Below are 27,824 nucleotides of genomic sequence, written 5' to 3'. Positions count from 1 at the left end.
TAATTCTTCTAAATGTCTCACTTGCAAGCTCAAGTGGCTTAGTGATAAGGAGTTGCACTGCCAACCCAGAAGAAGGCAGTTCAAATCCACGAGCTGCTCCACAGAACAAAGGTAGGCAATTGCCTCCTATGGGCAATTACTGCCTCTGAAAACCTGCTGGAGCGTCAGCTGTGGGTCAATTCTGACTTGACAGGACATAATCAAAATGACTATCTGGTTTTATCCAACCCCCTGTTCACAGTGCCTGATTAATGTTAAGTGAAGTTACAAAGGGGAAAGGATTTTTTCCTTCTTTTTAAGGAAAGCCAGATATAATTTTGAAAACATCAGTGGTAATACTGCCTGCCGCCCATTCTGCCAAGTGACTGAGAAGTGGCTGCATTTAGCACAATAGTGAAAAAGACATAAATGACATTTGAAATAGTGAAGAAACACTCTGAAGCTTGCCACTCGAAAGAATTTTTGAGACAAAAATGCATAAATAATAAAAGCTGCTCACAGACGCCTACGGCTTTACAATTAACTAGTGGGTTGTAGCCTTTCAACAACCCAATGAGGAGCTCTCTTTATGCAGTCTGCTATGTGTGTGCTGCTAACCAAAGGTCAGTGGTTCAAATCTTTTCTCTTCCATCAGAGAAATGCAGTCTCCTCCTATGAAGTTGCACAACCTCGGAAAGGAAGGTCTCTATGAGTCAGAGTCAACTCAAGGATGGTGGGTTGGGTTTGGGTTTTAACAGCCTCTCATTCATTTGTGAGATGAGGGGAATGAGGCTCAGCAAAGGAAGTGATTGTCCAAACGCCCTCAGGAAGTTAGAAGAGGAGCTGGTTAGACTCAAGCCCCATGTCCCACTCCTTCCTCCTCCTGTCCTCTGCCCCACTCAGTGCCCTGTCTCCTCAGCAGCGGCCTCGGCCATTCCACTTGCACCCCCACCCTAGTACCACAGAACCAGACGTGCCCTCCACACCATCATCTTCTTCATCACAGTCTTCTTTTCTCCTGCTGCTTCCAGCAGATTCGGACTCTTCTGGAGCGTGATGGCATTCCCCATCTCAGGAGCAGCATAGAACAAAGACACAGGGTGAACACCCTCTGAAGTTCACCCCCAAGGAATGCTCACACACCACCCATTAACCACCCAACACGTCCACCTGCTTCTCCCCAGATGCCAGACACACGCACCACCTCAGGAGAAGAAAATAACCACAGGGGGAGCTTGGGGTGAGGGGAAGAATTGAGAAAATCACAGTGGCAAGGAATGGGGTGGCGAGGACAATCCCTCAAAGCCAGGGTGTGGAGAAGAATCAGGTGTCAGAGGCTGCAAAGCACTCCCTCACCTCCAGCCAACTGAGAGAGGAGAAGAGGCAGGAGCTGGTGGACGGGAAGGGTCCTAGCACCTCACCCTGACGCTCTACCATTGGAATCACTTCGTAAGGGCACTCTAGTACATGCTGATCAGGTTAAGGCAGTCCGCTTCCGGAGAGGGAATGTGTGAACTGATGTCCAGTTAATTTACGAGTTCCCACCAAAGGTAAACAAATCAAAACACACTTTTATGTAAGAAAGATAACAAAAGAAACACCTCAGATGGAGAAAGTGGTGGGTTAAGGATGACCACAAGTTCTTCCCCATTTTTGTCAAGAGATGGAGTCTACTTCCTTTTAAATCTGCACTCGTCTTACAACTACTGTTGACCAACAAAATACAATGAAAGTGATGCTGTGTCAACTCCTAGCCAAGTCATTAAGGGAAGTGGCAAGCAGGTGAATTCCTCTGCCCTCCCCCCCCCACGCCTTCTCTAAAACTCATCTGTCATGCAGTATTGAAGCCAAGGCTAGACTATGGAATAATATGGAATGATATGGGATGAGAGAAGACGTGTGTGGAGAGAAGCCCTGCACGGTAGAGTCATCTTGAAGGTTCTGGCTCCAGCAGTGATCTCCTGCTACAACACTGGGGCAGAAGAACCACCCAGTTGAGCCCAGGCAAGCCTTAGAACCATGAGAAATTGGAGCCTTTCAATACATGCTTCCCAGCAGACAGTGAACTTTTAAGCCTCTAAGTTTTGAGACATTTTGTTAAACAGCCCCTGATAACTGAAAATAGCAGTAGAAATGGTGGAGAGAAGGCTAACTTAGATCAAATGGTCAGAAAGACTTTTTTGAGGAAGCAGGATTTGGGCTGAATGACAAGGATTGGTCTACCATGTGAAGAAATTAGGAGGAAGGCCTTTCTCCTCACACTAGAGTGCCAGCTCACTGTTGAATCCTTAGTGTCTTAACAGTGCACAGAACACACACATATACAAACATACCCCTCAATTAATTGAAAAAAGAATTAATAGCATGTAGCAGGTGCTCAATAAAAATTTGTTAGCTCACTAAAAAGACCCTGTTTCCACAGGCACTATTCCCAAGGCTTTGCATAAATTACCTAACATGGGCCTCACTTCAATTGTTGTTGTTGTTATGTGCCACCGAATGGCCTGCAACTCATAGCGACCTTATGTACAACAGCCCTAAACCCTGTTCTATCCCTTGCCAATCTCACGGTCCCCAACACACTGACCCACCATACCCCAGTCACTGAATCAATCCATCTCTTCGAGGGTCTTCCTTTCCTGCACTGTCCCTCCACCTTCTCAAGCACAATATCCCTCTCCAAGGACTGGCCCTACCTTGTAACATGTCCAAAGTATGTCAGATGAAGCTTCAGAATCCTTGTCCCCAAGGAGCAGCCTGGTTTAACCCTCTCTACCATGAACCTGTTCATTTTCTTAGCAGTCCATGGTATATTCAATACTCTTCTCCAACACCACAGCTCAAAGGCATCAATTCTCCTATCCTCCCTACTCATTGTCCAGCTCTCTGATGCATAGCAAGTGATTGCAAAGACCATGGCCTGTATCAGGCATACCTTAGTCTCCAGACTGACATTGTTGCTCTTCAGTACTTTGGAGAGGTCTCTGACAGCAGACTTTGCCATTGCAATACTTCTTTTAATTTCCTGGCTGCTGGTGCCAAGAGTGTTTACTGTGGAGCCAAGTAAACGAAAGCTGTGAACAATCTCAGTCTCTTCATCATCTATCATGATGCTGCTGATTGGCCCAGTGGTGAGAATCTTTGTTTTCTTGATATTGAGCTTCAATCCATATTGAAGGCTGCAGTCCTTGACCTTCTGCAGGTCCTCCTCAGTTTCAGCAAGCAGAGTTGTTCATCTGCATAACGCAGATTGTTGATGAATCTTCCTCCAATCCTGATGCCATATTTCTCCTCATACAGCCCAGCCTCTCGGATAATCTGTTCTGCATATAGATTAAAAAGCTATGGAGATAGGGCACATCCCTGGCATATACCCTTCCCAATTTTGAACCATGCAGTGTTTCCTTGCTCTTTTCTGACTACTGCCTCCTGGTCCAAGTGTAGGTTTTGCATTAGCACAATCAAGTGTTCTGGGATTCCCATTCTTCTCATAGTCAGCCACAGTTCGTTATGATCCACACAGTCAAATGCCTTTGAATAATCAATGAAACAAAGATAGACATTCCTCTGGTACTCTGTTTTCAGCCAAGATCCATCTAACATTAGCTACAATATCCCTAGTACTATGGCCCATTCTAAACTCAGCCTACACTTCTGGCAGTTCACTGTTGATGTGCTGTTCCAGTCGTTTTTGGATAATCTTCAGCAGAATCTTGCTTGTATGTGTTATCAATAATATTGTTCAATAATTTCCACAAATGAGAATAAGTTTCCTGGCAGAGGAAAGAGCTAGTCCAAAGGTTCCAAGACAGCAATGAACACTCATTCCTTTCACATCTGGTCATTCCCATGCTTCCCACTCTGAAGTGCCCCCAGATGGAGCTGCCTGACTCTAAGCAACTTGGAGTCAGGACCTCTCTCTCACTGACTCCCCTAGTGCTGGCTGCACACCTAGGTTCCCTTGTTTCTTAGCTTGGGTGGATTCCCTGCCTTGGACCCTGTCCATCTTTCAGTCTTACCTTCAGTCTCAATATGTCATAGTCATGAACATCTGCCAGTCCAGTCTACCTCCTCTGGCCATCATCAAATTGTACTTGCCCTAATGGACTGGCCTTCTCTGGCCTCTGGTATGGCCAAGACCTGGGCTAGGTCTGCCCTGCCTGTGCCCAGAAAAAGGCCATATTCAGCCTTTTTGTTCTTTGCAAAGTCCATTTCATAATCCATTCAATCAGAAAATTTTTATTGAACACCACCAACCAAGAAGGTGACATGGTGACAGTGGCAATGGGTTTGAGTGTGTCAGAGATTGTGAAGATGGCATGGGATAGGACAGTGTGATCAATTGTTCACAGGGTCGCTATGAGGTATACTCAACTTGACAGCACCTAACAACAATGTACCAGGCACAGCTCTAGACACTAGGAGTGGAATGAAAACAAGATGGACAAAAAAGCCATGTCATTATGCAGGTTACCATTTAGAGTCAATAAGATTGATAATAAATAAGACTGAATAAGCCATCTGCCATACTTTGGGCACATAAGCAGGAGGGATGAGTCCTTGGAAAGCGACATCATGCTTGGAAGGGTGGAGGGACAGTGCAGGAGAGGAAGACGCCTGATGAGATGGACTGACTCAGTGACTCGGAGGTGATGAGATGGGCTCAGGATAGGGCAGTTTTCAGAGCTAGTGTGCGTAGGGTGGCTATGAGTCGCAGGCGACTCGATGGCACATAACAACAACACAACAAGCCAGGCATACAGTATCAGATGGTGGTGAGTGTGATAGAGAAGAGAAAAGCTGGGCAGGGGAACAGGGGATGCAAGGCGGTGACTGTGGGGAGCTAGGAAGTCCCCAGGAAGGTCACCTACGGGGTGAGCAGGAGACATACCGGAACCATCTTGCTGTCATCCTCTCCCTTCCCAGGCATCTTGACCAGGCATAAGGGCACTTCATCGAAGATTCCTGCATGTCCATTTCAATGAGAAGAAGAGGGTAAGAATACTGGCTGCATAGTCCTCTTTCCCCTTGCCCATGCAGGGCCCCTCCAATCCTGAGGCCCCGAAACCCAAAGAGAGCTTCTGAAGTGTAATTAAGCCTGTGGCCCATCTCTTATCCTCCTTACGACCCTTCAGTGGTGCCCAAATCCACTGAGCATACAGGCAGCGAAAGTATTCTTGCGAGAACCTCCTAGGCCCTGCAGAGTTGGCACCCCGCCTCACCTCCCCTGCTTTGTACCTCTCATCACACTCCATGCCAGCCTCTTCTCAGCCCTCAGATAGCTTTCCCACACCCCCAGCACCCCAAGCCCTTGCACACATGGCTGCCTCGGGCCCTGCCCAGCAAGGGCTCACCTATACCTCTCCGAGAAGTCTCTCTGAACTCCCAGGCTACATAAGGGCCTTCCATGACACTCTTGTGCACCGTCCTATTCTCTTCTTTCCACACTGATCATAATCTAGAACTAAATATTTGTTATGGTAGATAACTGCTGTTTGCTGGCTTCAAATCTCCTTGTGCTTTTTCTTTACTTGAATGAACTCCTCTCTCCTCTGAGGGATGCCCATTCTGAGTGAAGCTGAATTCTACAACCTTCATCCATGAGCCTTAATCCCAGTGGAGATGACCTGTAACTCAAGCTTAACCAATCTAAGTGTCTACTACTCCCAGACACAGGCTATTCCAGGGGTGAGTACTTGTTTGGACAGGCTTTATGGGAACAAAAGACAAAATCAAGGGAGAGTGGACTCTCTCTCCTGAGACTGTGGTCACAAATGTCTAGTGCCTCAGGATATCATGAACATCCTGCCATGGATGATGGAGCCACTCATTAGGGAGAAACACAGAGATGAGAAAACACAGAGATTTCTGATATTACTAGAGCTTTTGAATTAGCTTTGGTTATAGCTAGCTCTGTTTAGGAGAAATGCCAGAAATTGTGGCTGGGTTTAGAAAAGGCCATGGCACCAGGAATGTCATTGGATCCTGACTGAAAGCAGAGAATACCAGAAGAATGTCTATTTGTGCTTTATTGACAATGCAAAAGCATTTGACTGTGCTTAACAAATTATGGCTAACATTGAAAAGAATCGAAATCCCCCATCAACAAACGAATGGATCGAGAAGCTGTGGTATATTCACACAATGGAATACTATGCTGCATTGAAAAACAAGGAACTCATTCAATATTATTCAAAATGGGTGAGCCTGGACGACATTATGCTGAGTGAAATATCTCAGTCGCAAAAGGACAAATATTGCATGTTGCCACTGCTGTAAAATGGGACTGATATCAGGGTGGGGGTAAGACTGAGAAAAACTGGATAAATTGTGTATACTGCACTGAAACAGATGAAGGAGTGAATAATTTAAAAGCGATGTATGATAGATAGGGTATTATGGTTATCACAAGAGTCCACAATTAAGGTTGCATAGTGGAATGTACTTGGGGCAGTGGGAGGGGTGCGGGGGGATTGTGTACCAGGGAGGGAGTCTTTCTTTTATTTTTGAAAGAGAGGAGTGAAATGGGGGGCAGGGGGAGAGGGCTGGGCGGGTAGAGAAGTGCAGCAATGAATGAATGGAAATCCAAATTCTCTGTAAATGTTCATTAAAATTATTAAAAAAAAAAGAATCGAAATCCCAGAACACTTAATTATTGTGCTCATGTGAAACCTATACCTAAGCCAAGGGGCTGTTATGCAAAGTAAGGGGACACTGCACAGCCTAAAATTAAGAAAGGTGTGCCTCAGAGGTGTACCCTCTCTCCATACCTATTCAATCTGTATTCTGAACAAATTATTCAAGAAGCTGGATGCTATTCTTCTGTAAAGAAGAATGTGACATCAGAACCAGAGGAAGATTCATCAATAAGCTGCATTATGTGCTTGCTTCGGCAGCACATATACTAAAATTGGAACAATACAATAAAGATTGACATGGCCCCTATGCAAGGATTGCATGCAAATACATGAAGCATTTCATACATTTGTTGTTGTTGTTGTTGTGTACTGTTGAATTGTATCTGATTGTCCCTCCTTCTCCACCTGAGCATCTGGTGGATTCGAACAGTGTGCCTTTGGGGTTGCAGCACAGCTTCTTGCCACTGGGCCACCAGAGCTCCAGCATTCCATATTTTAAAAAACCAAACCTGTATTATGCAGACGATACAATCTTACTTGTTGAAAGTGAGCAGAACTTGAAACGCTGCATAAGGTAAAAAAGACTGCAGCTTTCCATATGAATTGTATCACAATGAAAAGAAAATAAAAATTCTCATCACGGGACCAAAGGCAACATCATGATAGATGGGAAAAGGATTGAAACTGTCAACAATTTCATCTTACTTGAATTCACAATCAGTACACTCGGTACCAACAGTCAGTCAGGAGACATACTGCACTGGAAGTCTACATTCAGGAATTTCTTCAAATTATTGAGGAACAATGACATCAGTCTGAGGACTCACTTGCTATGCTGAAGCTTTCCATCTGAAAGCTGGACAATGAATAAGGATAACAGAAAAAGAATTGATGTCTTTGAGCTGTGGTGTTGGAGTATGGAATATCCAAAGAAGAACTGAAAGAACAAGCATGTGTATCTTGAAGAGGGTGGAGCCAGAGTGCTTCTGCAAGACAAAGATAACAAAATTTCATCTCATATATTTTGAGAACGATGCTAGGAGAACTATTTCTTGGAGAAGGACATTATGCTTGGAAAGGCAGAAGGGACAGCAAAGGTGAGGAAGATCCTCAACAAAGTGGATTGACACAGTGACAGCAGCAATGGGATCAAGCGTGTGAGAGATGATGAGAAGGCACGAGATAGGCCAGGGTTCAGATCTGTTGTTCACAGGGTCACTGTAAGCGATACTTGACTCAATGGCACCTAACAACATAAAAACAATAAGCCAATAACATCTCTTTTCTGTCTAAACTTTGTTGTTGTTGTTGTTGTTGTTGTTTAAACAATTTTGAGTTTTAGTATTTTGCCATTTAAAAAAAGCACATTCTTCATATAAATAAGCCAACTTTATGGAAAGGGTCTTTTATAATATTTGAATGAGTCCTGGGCTTAGTCTTATTCCCTCATAATGGCAAAGTTTTCTTTTTTTCATGTGCACTGTGCTTTATATAATCTTTCAATATATATATCATGTTTCATTTATTAATTCATTAATATGTAAATCAGATCATATTATCCCTGCTTAACACTCTTGAATATTTGTTGAATTAATTAATTATTTAGTGCCCAGTCAGATACTAGATAGTCAGGAGTGAATGAAACAGTCAAAATCCTAGTTCTCATGGAATTTAAAGATGAACAGGAAAAATACATTCAATATATGGAATGTTCAAACCCCAAAGGCTCTCTACGTTGCCTAACCTTGGAGATGTGGGGTTAACTGAGAGATGATGGCTAAGAGGCACAGTGTTTCTTTTAGGAACAACTAAGATGTTCTAAAATTGTGGTGATGGCTGCAACTCTGAATTGGCGAAGGTAAGTTAACATGTACAATTGAAACATATTTGTGTGTATACTATGTGAATTATATGTGGCATAGCCTGTTATAGGCTGGAAGTTAGAATCAACCAGTACTCTTTGAGGATCTCTAAAGATCCACAGTACTGGAAATCAAAAGAAGGTTACTATGAGTTATAAATGATTCAACAGCAATGGATTTGGTTTTGCTCATGCAAATGTAATCACAGAGCTGTTAGATAGTATGAAAAGAAATTGTCAAGGATTTCATGTAAATTGTATCCACAATCAACACCTATGAAAGCAGCAGTCAGAAAATCTAACAATAATTTGTGCTGTGCTAATCTGTCACAAATGACCTCTTTACTCCACTGTGTGGATATACCACAATTTTGCAATACATTCATTTGTTGATGGGTATTTGGGATGTTTCATTTACAAACCAATTTTTTCAAAATATCTCTTTGAAGTGTTAAAAAGCAAAGATGTACACAATTATTGTAAAAATAGAAGGATAACTAGTCAGATATGTGTATAAAAGCCCAAAGGGGGAAGGAGATGGAGTAGGAGGACTGAAAGTGGGGAGAGAGGAAATCAAGAGGTCACAGAGTTTGGTGGGTAGAAGGAGCATTAAAGGAATTAGGAAAGATCCTGTTGAGACCAGCAAATGTAGAACTGCATGTCCTTCTCCATTCTCTGTCACACCCACAAGAAGATAGGAGACAAAAGCATAAAAACTAACAAAGCAGTGGGCTAAATAGCAAACTTACTCCACTCAACTGGATATATAAAAACAGAAGAAAACAAATATGATACAACAATTTTTCAAAGGCAACAGATTAACTTCAAATCACACACAACCACACACAAACACATGCACAGAGATAAAGGGCAAGATAATACAAATAAGTGACTAAAATGCAGAACAAAAACTTTTCAGAAGAAGAAATTGCATGAGATCTTCCTAAAATAAAAAAAGAATTATAGCTAAGAGTATCCAGTGGAATTTGAGATAGTTAAAGAGTAATACAGATAAAACTAGAGAAGACTTTAAAAAGTTACAAGGACAAACCAACAAAGCATGTGGAAAATTCTAAGCCATACAAAACTCAGCAAAATTAAATCCGGAATATTACGACCAAAATTTCAGTAACAGAAAATGTATGGAAGGACAAGACGACAGACAAAATAGAGATGCCTCAGAAAAGTAGATGGAACAAAGTAATCAGCAACAACACAAAAAAGAACTAACAAAATGACAGTAATAAAATCTTGCCTCTTGATAATTACAATGAATACGAACGGCTTAAATGTACTAACAAAGAGAATAAAAGTAGCAGATTGGATGAAAAAACAAGGTCCATCAATATGCTGTCTACAAGAGACACATCTGAGAAACAAAGATAAAGGCAGACTAAAAATAAGAGTGAGGAGGAAAAAATATACCAAGCAAATGGAAACAAATAAAATAAAGGATAGAAATAGCAATATTAATCTCAGATAAACTAGATATCAGGGTAAAAACCATTATAGATGACAAGTAAGGACACATTCTACCAAAGTTCAATACACATTCTTTTCAGCATACATGGATCGTTCTCTAGAATAGATCATATTTTAGGTCACAAAGCAAGCCTCAATAAGTCATAAAACATTGAAATACTATAAAGCATTTTCTCAAACCAGAATGCAATAAAATTATAAATCAACAAGAAAATAGGGAGGGAAAAACCATTCACCTGGAAGGTAAATAACACTTTGTTTGAACACACATGAGTAACAGAAGAAATAAAAAAGTTTCTTGAAATAAATGACAACGAAAATACAACTTACCAAAACCTCTGGGATACAGCAAAAGCAGTACTTAGAGGTCAATTCACAGCAGTAAGCAAACACATCAAAAAGGAACAATAAAAATTAACACTTTAACCCAACATCTCCAGAAAATGGGAAAAGAACAGCAAGCAAACCTGACAACCTCTAAAAGAAAGGAAATAATAAAAATCAGGGCAATAAGAGAGCTTTGGTGGCCTAGTGGCAAGAAGCAGCATTGAAATCTTGAAGGAGCAAAGTTCAAATCTACAAGACGTTTTGCTGGAGAAGGAGGGGCAATCTCCTCCTGTGCCAGTTGGATTCAATTTTGAAGGTACACAACAAGGAAAAAGGGGGGAGGGGATAAGGGCAGAAATAAACAGAATAGCAAATGGAAAAACAATTTGAACTATCACAGGAAGTGACAGGAGGTGGATTCTGCCTGGGAGACCCAGAAGGGCTTCCAGCAGGACGTAGCTGTCGCACTTGGCCTTAACCTGGGTGACCATTCTCGGTGAGTCCATGGGCAGGATCTCTGGCTGAGCTTGGTTTGGAGGAGGCAGACACCCTGGTCCTGGCAGGAAGTCGTTTGTGGTGAGATTCCTTGGGTGCCCAGGAAGAGCCACCTTCTGGCCACTTGGGCCGCCATCCCCTCCAAGAGCCACCAGCAGGATGACATCATGACAGTGGAGGGAGGAAGTGGGCACCAGGGCCCGTTGTGGAGAGTGGCCATGGCAGGAGCTGAGAGCCACAAGCCGTGGGGTGACCATTCCCTCCATCCACGAAGGCCCTGCCTCCTGACTGGTCAACCCGCCGCCCAGGCTCTGCTGCTCCCCTCCTGTCTGCGGCCGCAGCCCTCTGAAGACCATAGCAGCAACTCCTCTGCCAGTGTCCACACCACACTCGCTCTGCCCGAGGGCCTCTGTCCCAGCCTCTCCAGGCCCTTCAGGAGCTGTCTCTGGTTGGTAGGGTGAGCCCGGCACCATCACACCCTCCTGGGAGCCCTGGCACCCCTCCACTGCCCAGGAGGGTCACCTGCCTCACTGGACAGCCAGCCACAGAAGACCTGGCACTGGTGGGACCCCCTGGGCTCACGGCGGCCCCGTGTGGCAGGAGCCTGCACCTCCCACGCAAGAGGAGAGAATTTCTTGGTGAGATTTAACATGAGTAAGGGTGGATCTGTGGCTGACTCTGAGAAGAATGGGAATCCCAGAACATTTGATTGTGCTTATGCGAAACCTATACTTGGACCAAGTGGCAGTCGTCAGAACAGAGCAAGGAGACACTGCATGGTTCAAAATAGGGAAAGAGGTCCACCAGGGATGTATGCTGTCTCCATACCTTTTCAATCGGTATGCAGAACAGATCATCCGGGAAACTGGCCTGTACTAGGAGGAATGTGGCATCTGGATTGGTGGAAGATTCATCATCGGCCTGCGTTATACAGGTGGCACACTCCTGCTTGCTGAAACTGAGGAGGACCTGAAGAGCTTGCTGCAGAAAGTCAAGGACTGCAGCCTTCAATACGGATTGAAGCTCAATATCAAGAAAACAAAGATTTCCAGGCCTTTCTTTTCAGACTTTATGAACATGGCTTCAACCTTCACAATGACCATGTAATTACGTGCAATATATACATGGTCTTTGATAATGTATGTAGATTATTTATGTCATTAAAAAGGAAAGAGGGGGAAAAATTACATGAGTGGGAAAAGGGACACCTGACCCAAATTAGGCTTATCTGTTAGCTGGTTATTACTTTCATCTGGGGGGAAACATCAATAAAATAAATAAGCCCGTAAAAAAAAAAAAAAAAAAAAAAAAAAAACAGGTAATCCTGTGAAATCTGGATAGCTACCTGGAAAGGAAATGTGCTCTCAACACCCAAGGACAGTGGTTTGAGGTAAGGAGCCATGGGGAGTGGAGGGGAGATAGACTGAAATAGAACACCTGAACAAACTCATCACAAAAGAAGATACTGAGCAGGTCATAAAAAAATTCCCAAGGAAAAAAACAGTCTTGGACTAAAGGGCTTTACCAGAAAATTTTACCAACATTCAAAGAAGAGCTGTCACCAATTCTACAGAAAGCATTACAGAAACTGATGCTAAAGTCAGGTAAAGACACCACTAAAATAGAAAACGTTAAATCTGCATCTGTCTTCAACATAGATGTAAAAATGCTTAAAATCCTTGCTGATATAATCCAACAACATATCAAAAGACTAATATATCATGACCAAATGGGATTAATAATGGGCATGTAAGGATGGTTCAACAGAAGAAAAGCAATAAGTGTAACTCACCATATAAAAATAAAGGATAAGAACCACATGATTATCTCAATTGATGCAGGAAAAGCTTTTGATAAAATACAACACATTTCTTAATAAGTACACTCAACCATATAGGAATAGAGTAGAATCTCCTCTACATAATTGGGGGTGTATACTCTAAACCAGTAGCCAACATCATCTTGAATTGTGGAAGATTAAAGGCATTCCCCCTGACAATATGAACAAGGCAAGGATGCTCATTATCACCACTCCTATTCAACATTGTCTTGGAAGTCTTAGCAAGAGCAATAAAACAAGGGAAGGAAATAATAGGCATCAAAATTGACAAAGAGGAGATAAAACTATCTCTATATACAGATTATATGATAGTATATTTGGAAAATATTAAAGAATCTTCAAGTAAACTGTTAGACATAGCTAATTCAGCAAAGTAACTGGATACAAGAACAACATACAAAAATCAGTCAGATTTCTCTACACTAACAAAGAGACATGTTGTGAGGAGGGACCGGTCCTTGGAGAGGGACATCATGCTTGGGAGGGTGAAGGGACAGTGCAGGAGGGGAAGGCCCTCTATGAGGTGGATTGATTCAGTGACTGGGATAATGGGGATGGGAGTGTTGGAGACAGTGCGATTGGCACAGGACAGAGCAGAGTTTAGGGCTGCTGTGCATAGGGTCGCTATGAGTCGCAAGCGACTCGATGGCACATAACAACAACAACAAAGAAACCATAGAAAAGAAAACAAGAAAAACAATACCAGTTAGAAACTAACCACAAGATTAAACACTTAGGAAAAAACCTAACTAGAAACACAAAAGACTTATATAAATAAAACTGCAAAACACTACTACAAGATGCAAAAATAGACCCAGAGAAATGGAAAGATATACCATGCTCATGGATGTTGTTGTTGTGGTTAGGTGCTGTCAAGTATGACTCATGGTGATCCTAGAAATAACAAATCTGAACTCTGTCCTATTCTGTGCCATCTTCATAATCTCTGACATATTTGAGCCTATAGCTACAGTCATTGTGTCAATCCATCTGGTTGAGGGTCTCCCTCTCCTTCACTAACCATCTACCTTTCCAAGCACAGTGTCCTTCTCCAAGGAATAACCTCTTCTAACAACAACATGCACAAAGTATGTGACACAAATTTTCATCATCTTTGCCCCCAAGGATCACTCTGACTGCACCTTCTCCAAGACATATCTATATCTGCGTGTTCTTTTGGCAGTCACATGAAATATTCAGCACTTTTCTCCAACACCACTGTTCAAAGATATTAATTCTTCTGTCATCCTTACTCATTGTCCAGTTCTCAGATACATAATAAATGATTGAAAAGACTATGGCCTGAATCAGGTACATCTTAGTCCTCAAATTGACATCAACGTTCCTCATAAATAGGAAAACTCAGTATCATGAAAATAACAATTATACCAAAAGCAATCTACGTGTTCAATACAATATCAATACAAATACCAATGTCATTCTTCAAAGAGATGGAAGAGGCCATTTCCAATTTCATCTGAAAAGGATAGAAACCCTGAATTAGCAAAGAACTACTGAAAAATAAAAACAAGTTAAGAAGCATCACACTTCTTGATCTGAAATCCTATTATACTCTGGTACTGATACAGCAACAGACACATAGAACAATGAAACAGAACCAAGAAACCAGAAATCAATCCATCTACCTATGGTCAACTGATCTTTGACAAAAAGATGAAATCTGTTAAGTGGGAGATTAAACAGCCTCTTTTTTCTGGCAAAAATAGAAACTATCTGCAGAAAACTGAAGTAAAACTCACACCTCACATCATACATAACCAACTCAAGGTGGAAAAGGAACCTAGGAGTAAAACCAAAGACCATAACATTCATCAGAGAAAGCTTAGAACTCTAGAAAACTAAACTACAGCATGAATGGACTGCCAAGAATAACAAAAACCCTACAGCCAGGAAAGGATAAAATAGATGAATGGGACCTTCTAAAAATAAAATCCTTATTATGCATATCAAAAAATCTTCTCCAACAGAGTGAAAAGAGAGCTGATAGATTGGGGAAAAAATACTTAACAATAACGTATCTGATAAAGACTCATATCTAAAATATATAGACTACTCTAGCATCTCAATAAGAAAAAAGAAAACAACTCAATCACAAAATGGGTACAAAATATTAATAGACCAAAGAAGAAAATCAGATGGCAAACAAACACATGAATAAATGTTCAAAATCCCTAGTTATTAGAGATAAAAAGAAAAATAATCAGTTATCTCACCCCAGTAACAATAGCAAAGTTCAACAGAATAGCAAACAACAAATGCTGGTGAGGATGTGGCAAGATGGGAACTCACACACTACTGGTAGGAATGTAAAATGGTACAGCCTCTATGGAAGGCAATATAGCACTTCCTCAAAAAATTGGAAATAGAAATGCTACAGTAAGAAGCTGAGCTGCAATCCCAAAGGCACATGGTTCAAACCTACCAAGTGCTCTGCAACAGATTGGTGGGCAATCTCCTGTGTGATTTACTGCCTCTGAAAATCCACTAGAGCATCAGCTATGAGTTGGTTCCAACCTGATGGCACACAACAACAACATTCTACTACTAGGAATATTCCCTAAAGAAACCAGAGCCACCACAAACAGATGTATGCATGCCCATGTTTATTCCAGCATTATTCACAATAGTGAAAAGATGGAATCAACCCAAGTGTCTATCAACAAATGAATGGATAGAATAATAACTCACAATGGAATATTATGCATCACTGGTAGGGGATGGCAGTGAACTTATAAAACACTACACAACAGGGATGAGTGTGGAAGATAATATGTTGAGTGAAATATCTCAGTCAATAAAGGACAAATACTGCGTGAGACCATTATTATGAAAATATGATAGATTTAGGTTGGGGAAAGAACAGGAAAAGAATGCATTAGAATGGGTAAAGGGAAAGAGTATCTGAAAGACATGGATGATAAACATTGTATGTGTGACAACAATCTGGAACAAGGCATGTATGCAAAGTGAACTGGAGCAGAGAGAAGGAAGACAAGGTGTATTGATGAACAAATGTAAACCCAAGCTTTCAGTAAACTTTCACTAAAATCACAATAAAAATGATAAAAATATATACTCTTTTAGCATGTGTGTGTAGAATGGTTGCTGATTTGGCATCTCATGGAGCATGTGTACATATCTATTAGTGTGTGTGCACCATTCCTCGAGATACTGCAATATCAGGTCAATGAGTGGAGTGGTCAGAGCAAGATCCTAATCTATCTCCTAGTTCCAAAGATCTATTTAATATATTTCCCTCGCTAGAGGACCTATACCATCACACTTGATACTAGCCAAAAGACCGGGAAGCAATGAAGCATAATTTTTCCCTTTTTTAAAGCATAGTTTTTTATGTTGTATTGATGAATATCTTCATTTTTAAAAAGCAAAAACAAATCAACAAAATAAATAGAAAATTCAAAACCATACAAAGCCCAGCCAGTTTAAATCCAGAACATTAAACTAATATTTCATAAATAGATATTGCATTAGAAGGACAAATGAACAGACATAATAGAAATAAATGGAATACAGAATTAGTGAGATTAAAGACAAGTGCCTTAATAGTAATCTGAGAGAGGAGCAATCAGTAAACTGGAACAAGAAAAATGTAGAAAGAGTTATGAGGAATAACATCAAGAAGAATAACTTTCATGTGATTAGAATTCCTGAACAGGAAAAGACAAAATCAAAATGTTAAAATCCAGAGGAAATTAGTATTTGCTGAAAGAAAAACTACTCTAATATGATGTAAGATAAAATTTTAAGTATTCAAGAAATTCAACAAACTCCAAAAGTGATTGACACAAGAGAAAATCGTCGAGGTCCAACATAATCAAACTTACCAAAACCAACGAGAGAATACTGAAAGCAGCTCAGGAAAAATGAAGGGTTACCGACAGGCGTGAACTATGGGCCTGAAAAAGCACCCAAGTGTGAACAGGTAAAGGACACCATGCAGAAACCACACAGACAAGAATACAATGGGATGGCACATATAAAAGTATAAAAGGAAAATATGTCAATTCAGAACATATAAAGAATTATAAAACTGGCAAAAGTATCCCTCAAACATGATGGCAAAGTTAGGACATTCTCAGATAAACAAAAATTAAGAAACTTTGTGAAAACCAGATTCACCTTACAAGAAATACTAAGGGAGTTCTTTAAGCATAGAACTAGCATTGCAAACAGCAACCTGAAGTTAAGCACATGGCAACCTCATCCAAAAACCAACCCAGACATAAAAGTATACAGAATAAAATGTGCTTAGTATAGTAAAAATGGGGAATCAGAGACATCAGTCAATAAGTGTGGATAACTACAAAGCAAAAAGAGCGAACAATAGTGTTACAGAAATTCCAAATGGAGAGGAAATGAAGACAATTATAAGACAGAACAAACTGTTTTAAACTTTGGAATATAATAATAATTTACAAGGTAGCCACAAAGAAATATCATAAACTTAAAAAAATTTAAGAGGAAATCATAAAGACATAGGAAGCACTAAAACAAAACAAAAAACAAAAAAACAAAGGAAGCTATAAAAGCCATTTCTAAAAAGTTATCTCTGCACAGAAAGAATATGGAACAAAGGAATCAGCAACAACATACACAAAAGCACAGCAATAAAATCATGCCTATGGATAATAACCCTGAATATAAATGAATCAAACACACTAGTTAAGAGACAAAGACCCATCAAATAGATACCAAAACATGACCCATCAATATCCCATCTACAAGAGACACATCTTAAAAACAAGGACAAAAATAGACTAAAAATCAAAGAGTGAAAACACTATATCAAGCAAATGGCAATCAAAACAGAGTAGAGGTTGCTATATTAATTTCTGATAAAATACACTTCAAGGCAAAAGGACATTTTATAATGATTAAAGGGCCAATTGAACAAGAAGATATAATTATAATTACTATTTATGCACCCAACGGCAGAGTCCCAAAATACATAAATCAAACATGAGCAGAATTGAAAAGAGAAACAGAAAATGCCTCAATAGTAAGGAGAATCTAGGGAGCTCCGGTGGCCTAGTTATAAGAATCTGCACTGCAATTGTGAAGGCACAAGGTTGAAACCACCAGCTGCTCCATGGGAGAAGAATGGACAATACCCTTCCTGGAGATCACTGCCTCTGAAAGCCCCCTGGAGGGTCAACTATGGGTCAGTGCTGACTCATTAGCACACAACAACAATAACAGTAAGGAGATTTTATAGATCACTTTCAATTAAATGCAGAACTACAAAGAAATTCAACAAAGATACAGGCAAGCTAAATGTTACTCAACTTGATCTCATAAACATGGTCAAAACACTCCACCCATTAAGTGTTAAATATTCCTTTTTTACCAGTGCACATGGAATGTTCTCCAGAATATTGTGGCCATATGTTAGGTCACAAATTAAGCCTTAATAGATCCAAAGCCATTGAAATACTCCAAAGCATTTCTGAGACCACAATGTCATACAATTAGTAATAAACACCTGGAACATCAAAGAACGAAGAAATCAAGTATACAGAAACTAAACACCCCGCTTGAACACCACTATGTAATATAAAAAATAAAAATAAGGGAGCTCTGGTGGCCTAGTGGCAAGAAGCTGCACTGCAATACCAAAGGAACACGGTTCGAATCCACCAGATGCTCTGCCGGAGAAGGAGGCGCAATATCCTCCTGTGCCAGTCAGATCTGATTTGACGGTACACGCACACAAAATAATAATAAAAAAAAATTAAAAACTTTTGTTAATCCAATGAGAATGAAAACAACCATTTGGGACACAGTAGAAAAGAAGAAAAACCAAATTAAACATGTTAACACAACATCTTTAACAATTATAATAAAGATCAGCAAAAAACAAACAAAAATTACAGTCTTTAGAAAAAAGGAAACAATAAAGATTTGCTGTTGTTGCTGCTGTTTTTGTTGTGCCATCAAGTAGCCTGTGACTCACAGCGACCTTACGTACAACAGCTCTCAACCCTGCTCTATGCTGTGCCAAGCTTATTGTCCCTGACACACCTGCTCCCATTACCCCAGTCACTGAATTAATCCATCTCTTGAGGGTCTTCCTCTCTTGTGCTGTCCCTCCACCTTCCAAACATGATGTCCCTCTCTTTCCAAGGACTGGTCCCTTCTTGCAACATGCCCAAAGTGTGTCAGACGGAGCTTAAGAATCCTTGCCTCCAAGGAACAGCCTGGTTTCACACTCTCCGTGATGAACCTGTATGTTCTCCTGGAAGTCCATGGTATATTCAATACTCTTCTCCCGTACCACAACTCAGAGGCATCAATTCTATCATACCTAGTCACTGTCCAGCTTTCTGATGCATAATATTAAATAAGTAATTGCAAAGACTATGGCTTGGATCAGGCACACCTTAAGTCTCCAGGCTGACATTGTTTCTCTTCAGTATTCTGAAGAGGCCCCTGACAGCAGATTTTCCCTAGCTCCTGATACCAAGAGTGTTGATTGTGGAGACAAGCAAACTAAAGCTTTTAACAATCTCAATCTCTTCATTATCTATTATGATGCTGCCAGTTGGCCCAGTGGTGAGAATCTTTTGTCTTCTTGATGTTGAGCTTCAATCCATTTTGAAGGCTGCAGTCCTTGATGTTCTGCAGCAAGGACTTCAGGTCCTCCTCAGTTCAGCAAGCAAACGAAGGAAGATTATAACAATAAATGAGTCAGAAGACAGAAAAAGAATTCAAAGAATCAACAAAACTACATTGGTTCTTTGAAAGAATCAAGAAAAACAACAAACCTGGAAAACATAATGAAGGAAAAGAAGATCCAAATAACACTAGTAAAAATGAACTGAGTGACATCAACAGAACCAATGAAGTGAAAAGGATAATAGCAGAACACTATGAAGAACTGTACCACAGCAGAAAACCCAGAAGAAATGGACCACTGTAAGAAACACATTGCCTACACAAACTAACATAGATAAAGGTAGAAAATTTTAACATTCTCATCGTAAAAGAAGGAATAAAACAGATAAAAAGAAAACTCTCAATTGAAAAAAGTCCTAGATGAAAAGTCCTGTTTGACTTTATCAAATATTCGAAGAACTGACACCATTCTACCAAAACTATTGCAGAATACAGAAAGACATAGTATTACCAAATTCATTCAATGATACAAACATAACTCTGATACAAAAGTCAAGCAAAGACATCACTAAAAAAAGAAAGTTATAGATCAATATTCGGCATAAACACAGATACAAAAATTCTCAACAAAATCCTAAGTGATAGAGTCAGACACCATATAAAAAATGATGCATCATGATCAAGTGAGATTTATCAGGTGTGCAAAAGTGGTTCAACATTAGGAAAACAATCAACACAATCCACTACATAACTACATGATCACATTAAAATCATAAAAGTCATGGGACAAAATTCAACACCTATCTTGGATGAAAACATTCAAGAAAATAGAAAGAAAATTCCTCAACATAATTAAAAACATATATACAAAACCAAAACCAAACATTAGTCTCAATGAGAAACACTGAAAACATTCTTCTTGTCCTCTTGCAAAGGTGAACCAGACAAGGACGTCCTGTCACCACATCTATGAAATATTGTGCTACAACTTTTGATGTTGTTGTTGTTATGTGACATCGAGTTACCTGCTACTCATATTTGCCTGAAAGATTTACTCATCATTAGCTCTGAAAGATGCCCTATCCTGAGCCATCTCATCATCTCTAATAGATCTAATCCCCTTTTTCCAGTAACTGAGTCAATCCATCTCATTGAAGGTCTTCCGCTCTTGTGCTGTCCCTCCACCTTCCAAGCATGATGTCCCTCTCCAAGGACTGGTACCTCTTCGTAGCCTAATTCCACCCTCTTCTGGACTAGCAGGTTTTTTTCCCTGGAGGCCCATGGTATGTTCAACAGTCTTCTCCAGTACCACAACTCAAAGTCATCAATTCTTCTATCATCCTAAGTTATTGTCCAGTTCTCTGACACATAGCAAGAAATTGCAAAGACCATACCCTGAATCAGGCACAATTTAGTTTCCAGACTGACATCATTGCTCTTCAGTACTCTAGAGAGGTCCTTGGCAGTAGATTTTCCCAGTGCAACTCATCTTTTTTTTTTAAATTATTATTAAATTTTCTTAGTTTTAGTGAACATTTACAGATTTTGGGTTTTCATTCATTCATTGTTGCACTGTTTTCTCTACCCTCCTCCCCAGTTCGTTCTTGCAACTCATCTTTTAATTTCCTGACAGCTGGTGCCTAAGAGCATTGATTGTGGAACCAAGCAAGCTGAAGTTATCAACAATCTCAATCTCTTCTCTGTCCATCATGAAGCTGCCAATTGATCTAGTGGTGAGAATCTTTATTTTCTTGATATTGAGCTTCATTCCACATTGAAGACTACAATTCCTAGCCAGAGCAAATAAAAGGCATATGATTTGGTGGAGAAGTAAAAAGTTCTCTATTTCCAGATGATATGCCTCCAGAAACTCTATGACCTTTGATAAATGTCTATAATTACAGATAGGTTTCAGGCATTTTTTTTTCCACAGGGTCACTATGAGCTGTGCTCCACTTGAAGGCAATCAACAACAACAATTTCCAAATGATATGATTCGTTATATAGCTTATTCCAAGGATTCAGCAAGAAAATTTTTAAAATTAATAGAAAGTTTCAGCAAAGTGCCAGCGTACAGAATCAACACCCAAAAATCAGTTTAATTCCTATACAACCACAAAGAAAACTCTGAAAAAGACAATAAAGAAAACAATACCATTTATAATTGTTGTTGTTGATTGCCTTTGAGTCGAGCATGACTCATTGATACCCTATGAACAAAAGGCCTGAAGCCCCTCTACAACTACCCATATTTATAAAAGTGCATAGTTTCTGGAGGCATGTTATTTAGGAAGTGGATGCCATTTCTACTTCCAAACCTGTCATAATATGTTATTGTTGTTATGTGCCATTGAGTCACCTGTAATGGATAGCATCCCTATGTACAGCAGTTCTGAACCCTTCCCTGTCCTGAGCCAGTCTCACTAATTCCAACACACCAACTCCCATTACCCCAGTTACTGTATCAATCCATCTCATCCGGGGTCTTCCTTTCCTGCACTGTCCATTCACCCTTCCAAGCATGATGTCCTTCTCCAAGGACTGATCTCTCTTGGCCATGTGCCCAAAGTAAGTGAGGCAGAGCTTCAAAATCCTAGCCTCCAAGGAGAGACTTGGTTTCACCCTCTCCAAGACAGACCAGTTTGTTTTCTTGGCAATCTATGGTATGTTCAAGACTCTTCTTCTCTAGCGCCACAACTTGAAGGCATCTATTCTGTCATTCTTAGCGATTGTCCAACTCTCTGAAGTGTAACAAGTAATTGAGAAGACCATGGCCTGGATTAGGCACACCTTTGTATCTAGACTGACATCATTGCTCTTCAGCACTCTGGAGAGGTCCATGACAGCAGGTTTTCCCAATGCAATTCATCTTTTGATTTCCTGACTGCTGATGATAAGAGTGTTGATTGTGAAACAGAGCAAGCTGTAATTGCTAGCAACCTCAATCTCTTCCCCATCTAATACGGTGCTGCCAATTGGCCCAGTGGTGAGAATCTTTGTCTTCTTGATATTGAGCTTCAATCCATATTGAAGACTATAGTCCTTGATCTTTTGCTGCAAGTGCTTCAGGTCTTCAGTTTCAGCAAGCAAGGTTGTGTCATCTGCATATCCTAGATTGTTAATGAGTCTTCCTCCAATCCTGGTGCCATACTTCTCCTCATAAAGCCCTGCTTCCCAAATGATCTATTCTGCATTCAGATTGAAAAGGTATGGGGACAGGATGCATCCCTCATGCACTCCTTTCCTGGTTTTGAACCACACGTGTTTCCTTGCTCTGTTCTGAGGACTGCTTCTTGTTCCAAGTATAGTTTTTGTGTATAAACATAATCAAGTGTTCTGAGATTGCCATTTTCATTAAAGTTAGCCACAATTTATTGTGATTCACACAGTCAAATACATTTGCATAGTCAATGAAACACAGATAGACATTCTTCTGGTACTCTCTGCTTTCTGCCAAGATCCATCTGATGTTGGCAATAATGTTCCTAGTGCCACGACCTTCTCTAAACCCAGTTTGTATTTCTGATAGTTCTCTGTCAATGTACTGTTCAAGTCTTTTCTGGATAATCTTCAGCAGGATTTTTCTAGTGTGTGATATGAGTGATATTGTTCAATAATTTCCACACTTTGTTGGGTCACCTTTTTTTTGGAACGGGGATAAATATGGATCTCTTCCAGTCAATTGGCCAAGTATTTGTCCTCCAGATTTCTTGGCACAACTTGGTGAGCACATGCAGAGCAGCACTGTTTGCTGAAATACATCAATTGGTATTCCATCAATTCCTAGGGCTTTATTTTTTTGCCAAGTCCTTCAGAGCAGCCTGAACTTCCTCCTTCATCACCATTGTCTCTTGATCATATGTTGTTTCTTGAAATTCTTCTGAGTCAGACAACTCTTTTTGGTATATTGACTCTGTATAAACCTTCCATCTTCTTTTAATTCTTCCTGAATCATTCAATATTCTGCCCTTAGCATCTTTAAGCACTGCAACTCGTGGCTTGAATTTATTCTTTAGTTCTTTCAGCTTAAGAAATGCTGAGCAAGTTCGGCCATTTTGATTTCCTGACTCCAGCTCCTTGCACATTTCATTAAAATATTTTGCAGTGTCTTCCATAGCAGCCCTTTGAAATCTTCTGTTCAGCTCCTTAACTTCTTGATTTCTTCCCTTTGTTTTGGCTTCTTGGTGCTCTAGTGCAGTATTCAGTCTCTTCTGACATCCATTTTGGTCTTTTCTTCCTCTTCTTTCTTTGTTATGAGTTTGTCTTCTTCATGAATGATATCCTTGCTATCTTCCCTCAGTTTAGCTTGGCTTCATTCATTAGTGTTCAAGGCCTCAAACCTATTCCTGAGTTGGTTTTTAAATTCATGGGAGATAGACTCAAGGAAAAATTTTTATTCCTGTGAATATGATTTAACCTTCTTTAGTTGTAATGTGAACTTGCATATGAGCAGTTGATGGCCTGTTCCACATTCAACCCCTGGCCCAGTTTTTACTGCTGATATTGAACTTCTCCAATGGTTCCTTCCACAGATGTAACTAATCTAATTCCTGTGCATCCCATCAGGTGAGATCCATGTGTATAGCCTGTGTTTATGTTTCCTATAAAAGGTATTATCTATGAATAAATCAGAATTCTATCATTCTGGGGGAGCTCTGGTGGCCTAGTGGCAAGGAGCTGCAACTACAATCCCAGAGGTGCATGGTTCGAATCCACCAGATGCTCTGACGGGGAAGGAGGGACAATCTCATCCTGTATCAGTCAGATCTGATTTGACGGTACAGGCACACAAAAATAATAAAATTTAAAAAAAAGAATTCTATCATTCTATCCCCAGTCTCATTTCTGTCACCAAGTCTAACTGCTGATCCTTCTTCCTGGTTCCCAACTTTTGCATTCTGGTTGTCCATTATTATCAATGCATCTTGGTTACAAGTTTGATCGATTTCTGACTGCAGCAGCAGTCCATAGAAATCATCTATTTCCTTCTCTTTGTCTTTGGTTGTAGGTGCATAAATTTGAATGATAGTGGTATTAACAGGTTTTCCTTCTATGTATATGGATATTATTCTGTCACAATATTGTATTTCAAGATGGTTCTAGAAATGGCCTTTTAAACTATGAAAGCAACCTCTTTTTTTCTCATCTTTTCATCTCCAGCATAATAGATCATATGATCATGGAATTAAAAATGTCCATGCTAATCCATTTCATTTCGCTAATACCCAATATGTGAATATTTACATGTTTCATTTACAATGTCCAGTTTTCCTAGATATATGCTTCTCACATTCCATGTATAAATTGTTAATTTCTTCTTACAACTGTTTCTCCTCCTTTGTGTTTCCAAGTTTGAGGGCTCAACTTCAGTTACTATATCTGCTAGTCTACTCTAAGTCTGCTCTGCTGTATATAGTGTTTTCAAAGGCCAGTTATATTTCAGAAGTGGACGGCCAATCCTTCTTCCCAGTTTGCCTTACTATGAATGTTGTTCAGTGTTAGAAGAACATCTGACAGACAAGCATTTTTACCTCCCAGATAAAAGACACTTCCCTTATAGAAATAACCCATTCACTGCCCACCCCAGCCCACCCCCAAGCACATGTGACTTGGCTCTACTCTTTCCCTGCAATATGCACATTCCTTGCACACCTGGCTACTTGGTCAAACCCTCCCTTCCCCAACCACTTCTTAATATGATCACTAGTCATTTCTGGGATGCCTTGCACTACACAAAGCTACTGGTCTCTCACACTGTTGTCCATCTCTTGTTTAGGAGGATTTAAGCCCAAATCCCATGTACCAACTTCAGAGAAATATTTTTGTTTGAGGCCTTATTGAGGGAAGATCCTGGCCACAGAGCTTCTGCTAAGTTCTGTAACTTACAGTCTCTGTTTACATTGCTGAAACAATGTGATAATTTCAAGGTCCAGACAGGTCTAGCAACCTAAAATATTAAATACTTGGGAATTCATGTAACCACACCTATTTGAAGGACAATATATCACTAAGGATGACAGAAGAAGAATTGATGCCTTTGAGCTGTGATGTTTGTGAAGAGTATTATACCATGGACCTTCAATAGAACAAATGGGTCTGTCCTGGAGGGCGTAAAACCAAGTTTCTCCTAGGCAGCAAGGATTTTGAAACTCTGTTGCAGTTCTTAGAGAAGGACAGCTTGCTTGGAAGAGTGGAGAGACAGCAGGAGAGGAAAGTCCAGATGAGGTGGATTGCCATGGTAACTAGGGCAATGGGATCAGGTGTGTTGGAGTCAGTGAGACTGGCTTAGGCTAGGGCAGGGTTCAGAGCTGTTGTACTTAGGGTCTCTACAAGTCACAGGCAACTCGATGGCATATAACAACAACAATGAATTTCAGAAGAATGTCTATTTGTGTTTTATGGATTATGCAAAGGCATTTGACTGTGTAAATCATAACAAATAATGGCTGACATTGAGAAGAACAGAAATCTCAGAACACTTAATTGTGCTAATACAAAATCTATACCTAGACCAAGAAACTATTGTGCAAAACAAGCAAGGTAACATCGCCTGATCTGAAATCAGGCAGGGAGTGCATCAGGGTTGTATCCTTTTTCCACAATTATTCAATCTGTATGCTAAACAAATGATTTGTGAAGCCAGACTCTATGAAGAAGAATGTGGCATCAAGATTGAAGGACGACTCATTAAAACCTGTGTTATGAGGGGAGCTCTGGTGGCCTAGTGGCAAGAAGCTACACTGCAATCCCAGAGGCGCACGGTTCAAATCCACCAGATGCTCTGCCGAGGAAGGGGGGACAATCTCTTCCTGTACCAGTCAGATCTGATCTGACGGTACACACACAAAAAAATAATTAAAAAACAAACAAACCACACCTGTGTTATGCAGATGACTCCATATATCTGCTGGAAGTGAGAAGGGTATGAAATGCTTGCTGCAGAAGATCAAGGACTATGACCTTCATTATGGATTACATCTTAACATCAAGAAAACAAAAGTCCTCACTACAGGACCAACAGTCAACATTATGATAGATGGAGAAAGGATTGAAACTGTGGATGATTTCATCTTCCTTGGATCAACAATCAACACCCTGGTACCAGCAGAAATTAAGAGACATATTACTTTGGGCAAGTCCACTGTCAGGGATCTCGCCAAAATGCTGAAAAGCAATGATGTCAATTTGAAGACTTAAGGTGTAGCTGATTCAGGCCATAGTCTTCTCAATTACCTGCTACACATCAGAGTTGGACGATGAAAAGGATGACAGAAGTACTGATGTCTTTGAGTTGTAGTGCTATAAGTTTTGACTACCCCATGGACTGCAAAATGAACACATATGTTTTGAAAAGGGTTCAGCCAGAGTGCACCTTGGAGGCAAAAATGGCAAAGCTTCATCTTTCATGCACTTGACATGTAGCGAGGCAAGGCTCTTCCTTGGAAAAAGACATCATGTTTGCAAAGATAGAGGGTCAGTGAAGGAGAAGAAGACCCTCAATGAGATGGATTGACACTAGTGACTTTATCAGTGGGTGCTAGGGTGTCAGACATGATGAAGGAGGCTTAGAATAGAGCAGGGTTCAGATTGGTTGTCATAGGGTCACTATGAGTCATACTCAACTTGATGACACCTAACAACAACATATGAAAAAAAAACACATGACAAGATACTAGAAGAAGCCCAAAAAGACTTAGATAAATGGGAGAATATACCCCATCCATGGATACTGAAATACCAATGTGATCAAATGCAACTGAACTCATTGCCATCAAATAGGAACAAGCTCACAGTTTACCCTTTATTGGATTTTCAAGGTTGTAAACTGCACAGGAGGAGATTTCCCATCTCTCCCATGAATTAAAATATCATGTATTAAAGCTGCCAGAGAGGTGAGAACTTTGGTTTAGCAGCACAGCTCTCTACAGACTACATCATCAGAGCTCCAAATGTAACCAACCTACAATCAGAATGCACACCAGATTCAGATCCCATCATCACCCTTCAGAGATGTGAAAATGAACCAACTTTATACGGGATGGAAAGAGAATTCAGATAAGCACTATCAAAGAAGAAAATGTAGGAGACTTTACATTTCCTGCTCTTACAGCTGCAGTGGTAGTTAAAATAGCCAGGTCCTGGTACAATGACAGACACATAGACCAATGGAAAAGAATTGAGAGATCAGGATTAAATCTATCTTTCTATGGGACCTCTTGTGGCCAAATGGGAAGGAGTTGTGCTGTCAACCTGAAGGTATATCATTTAAATCCACCAGCTGCTCTGTGGGAGAAAGATGAGCAATCTCCTTCCCTATGATTTACAGTCTCTGAAAACCCATTAAAGGTCAGGTATGAGTTGCTTTCAACTTGATGACACATAACAGCAATAACAATAGACAACCAATCTTTGTCAAAAAGATGAAATCTATTAGGTGGAATAAAGACTATTTTGCCAACACCATTTGTTAAAAAGGCTGTCGTTCCCCCACTTCACTGATTTCATCTCCTTGTCAAAGATCAGTTGACCATAGATAGATGGGTTG

General features: G+C 40.4%; 1 protein-coding gene across 1 annotated transcript in view; it reads right to left on the bottom strand.

Moving 5' to 3' along the window:
• MROH7 (maestro heat-like repeat family member 7) overlaps positions 1-27,824 on the bottom strand; it is an 83,843-nt gene that overhangs the window by 45,324 nt on the left and 10,695 nt on the right. Inside the window, exons 2-3 of the mRNA XM_006879721.1 lie at positions 4,871-4,944; positions 966-1,049 (exon numbers count right to left, since the gene is read on the bottom strand). Coding sequence (XP_006879783.1) covers positions 966-1,049; positions 4,871-4,944 — 158 coding nt within the window. The remainder of the gene's footprint in view (positions 1-965; positions 1,050-4,870; positions 4,945-27,824) is intronic.

This window comes from Elephantulus edwardii, unplaced genomic scaffold (assembly GCF_000299155.1).
Source record: "Elephantulus edwardii isolate Elephantulus edwardi_28Jun2011 unplaced genomic scaffold, EleEdw1.0 scaffold00005, whole genome shotgun sequence".
NCBI lineage: Eukaryota > Metazoa > Chordata > Mammalia > Macroscelidea > Macroscelididae > Elephantulus > Elephantulus edwardii.
Note: the sequence above shows the minus strand (reverse complement) of the source record. Positions and strands in the feature narration are given on the sequence as shown.